The following is a 2,638-nucleotide window of genomic DNA, read 5'->3' as shown; positions in this document are numbered from 1 at the left end:
GATGAGCTTGAAATTGCTTTGACGATGACTTGTATTGTTAATCGTTTGTTGTGTTTTTTTTATTGTTTTTTATGTTTGTAGGTTTTAAATTCTAGTTAATTTTTTTTTTAACTTTCTAAGGTTTTAAGATTTTTTTTTTTAATTTCATTTTATGTTTTTTTAAATAATGCAATATAATGTTTTTATTTTTATTTTTTATTTTTTATTTTGAAGTAATTTTATGTTTTTTTAATTAAAAATGAAGTTTTTATTTAAATTAAATTATTAAAAAAATGGCACCACATTTGATAAAGAAACAACATCACACCTAGTTTGTGACAAAGAAATCATACCTTTTTATTTTATTTTATTTTAATTTTTTAAATGACATCACAATCATATGACAAGAGCAAAAAGTATGATTTATGATTTCTGGAGCACCACTCCGAGGAGTTTATATAATCTTTGAACATAATGGATGGATAGTTCTTTTGGTGTGTAACCCAAGACATAACCGATGTAAGTAAACCGTAAGCATATCGTGTCCTTTTAAGTTTGGCGTACCAAGGACACGTCTAAAATATAGATATTTACAGTAGTTTTAAATCATGGTTTATATTTGAAATCAGTAATAAATTAATAAAAACATATAAAGCATTAAAACAGAAGGGATTCAAAAACCCTTCAAATTATTATTGATTTGAACCAACATATAATCATCACTTACATAATTAGGATTCAATAGTTCTTGGGATTCAGACTTAAACAAGTTATTACAGTTTCCTATTTCTCTATCTTCTTCTCTGGTGCTCCCATCGATGTAAGTTGAATTAGAAATCGAGTTCATAAGAGTTGAGCTTGATGAAGCTGTTGAAGAATCCACGAACCTTGACGTGAGGCAAAATTTGTTGCTGACATTTGATTGAGGATTAATGTGATAACCATAGTTGTCATATAAGGTGACGAAGTTCTCGAGATTATTACAAGTTAAAATATCAATATATGGATAAGTTTGAGGTTTAAAATCAGAAATACTAGAAGGAAATTCGTTTACATTGGGTTGTATGAGCTTGGATGTTTCAGATGAAGATGTAACAACACAAGTAGGTGTACTCAATGAAGTACAATTTGACATTTCTTGAATTAGGGTTTGATCTTGGACTAAATGATGGTTTTCTTGAACTTGTAGGGTATTTTCAAGAAGGTCTTTTTGGTGAATGAAGTTAGGGTTTTGATTGCCTAGAGATGAGAGGTGTGAAGCCGCTAACCTCAACAATTCAGGGTTAACCATGGGTTGGATCCTCAACAAGTTCATTTGAGGCGAATTGTAAATAGACGAGTTCAAAATAGATGAAAGAGCAAGAATATCAAGTCGAGTTTTGTGAGTGATCGGATCAATTCCCATTCGAAGAAGCCTTTTCCTGATGTGGGTATTCCAAAAGTTTTTTATTTCATTATCAGTTCGTCCAGGTAAATGAGCTGCAATTGTTGACCATCTGCAATAACAAAATATCAATGGTTAGACACCACACAATTATAAAGATTAAATTTTTAATAAATTAATCCCATGTTAGAAAATGACATTTTGAGAACTTTGACTTACTTGTTTCCCAATATACTATGAAGTTTAATGATTGTTTCTTCCTCTTCAGAAGAAAACTTGCCTCTTTTAATGTCAGGCTTAAGATAATTCGTCCATCTTAACCTACAGCTTTTTCCACATCTTTGCAAACCTATATATATATAATTAAAACAAAATTAGAAATCAACTAAAACTAAAAAAAAGTTATACAAAACATGTTATCCGTGAAGAAACATGGGTAAAGGCTATCTTCTTTGACTTTTAAACGTAACCATTTCAATCTCAAGATTGAAAATTATATTATAACAAGAAATAAAGAAAAACAGTAAATTAATACAATTAGTCAATGTTTATAAATGTAGCACAAAATGTAATCGTTATAAAGCTTAGGATTTACTACTCAACTATATATGGTATTTGGTCTTTCTGTTAAGAACAAATTAAATATAGTTTGGTCAAAATAAAACAAAAATATTATATATAGTGATCTTACATTCCAATTTGATTCAAATTCGGTTGTTTTAAAACCGAAAAAGCACGAGAAGACAACCAGACAAGAATGAAAGAAACATACCAGCATTCTTGGGCAGCGTTCTCCAATTTCTATAACCATTCTTGTGAATGTAATCAATGAGCTTTTGATCTTCTTCAGTAGTCCATGGACCTTTCCTTATACCACCATTCTTTTCACAGCAAGGCGTTCTTCCCATGGTGTTGAACTAATTAGATCAGTTTCAGACTCTGCTGTTATATAGAGAGAGACGTACAAAGAGAATTGAATGCGTGTAAAGTGGAGGTAGCCGTACGTATAAATATGGAGGACGATCAAAATTAAAGGAAGTCAATTAGATTGAGACTTTGGGTGGCCGTCCTTTTAACAAAAATGGCTACGTGTCCCTTCTTCTTGGAAATATAACATACACGTCCATAGTTTATATATACAAAAAGTTTTATTTTTTTGAATTTTCAACTTGTTGTCATTCAAGCTATGAATTTGGATTGTATTTGATTCACCCGCTGACATTCACACTGTAGTTATTATCATGTGACATTGAAATATTGATTTGTGTAAGTTAC

At 30.3% G+C, this 2,638-nt stretch overlaps 1 protein-coding gene across 1 annotated transcript; it reads right to left on the bottom strand.

The window, feature by feature from the left end:
* Nucleotides 1-636: 636 nt before the first annotated feature.
* On the bottom strand, nucleotides 637-2,385 carry LOC145102111 (uncharacterized). The gene is made up of 3 exons (XM_079039464.1): nucleotides 2,136-2,385; nucleotides 1,583-1,712; nucleotides 637-1,475 (listed from the first exon to the last, which is right to left on the bottom strand). Exons 1-3 carry the CDS (start codon nucleotides 2,269-2,271, stop codon nucleotides 653-655), a joined length of 1,089 nt encoding a protein of 362 aa, XP_078895590.1. The 5' UTR covers nucleotides 2,272-2,385; the 3' UTR covers nucleotides 637-652.
* Between the last annotated feature and the right edge of the window lie 253 nt (nucleotides 2,386-2,638).

The sequence above is a fragment of the Lactuca serriola genome, chromosome 4 (genome assembly GCF_051521515.1).
Source record: "Lactuca serriola cultivar US96UC23 chromosome 4, Lser_US96UC23_V15, whole genome shotgun sequence".
Lineage (NCBI taxonomy): Eukaryota > Viridiplantae > Streptophyta > Magnoliopsida > Asterales > Asteraceae > Lactuca > Lactuca serriola.
Note: the sequence above shows the minus strand (reverse complement) of the source record. Positions and strands in the feature narration are given on the sequence as shown.

Coding starts and splice junctions, on each gene's coding strand:
- LOC145102111 (XM_079039464.1), bottom strand. CDS start 2,271: ATGGGAAGAACGCCTTGCTGTGAAAAGAATGGTGGTATAAGGAAAGGT. Junction 1,713..2,135: donor AACGCTGCCCAAGAATGCTG/GTATGTTTCTTT, acceptor ATATATATATAG/GTTTGCAAAGATGTGGAAAA. Junction 1,476..1,582: donor CATAGTATATTGGGAAACAA/GTAAGTCAAAGT, acceptor TTGTTATTGCAG/ATGGTCAACAATTGCAGCTC.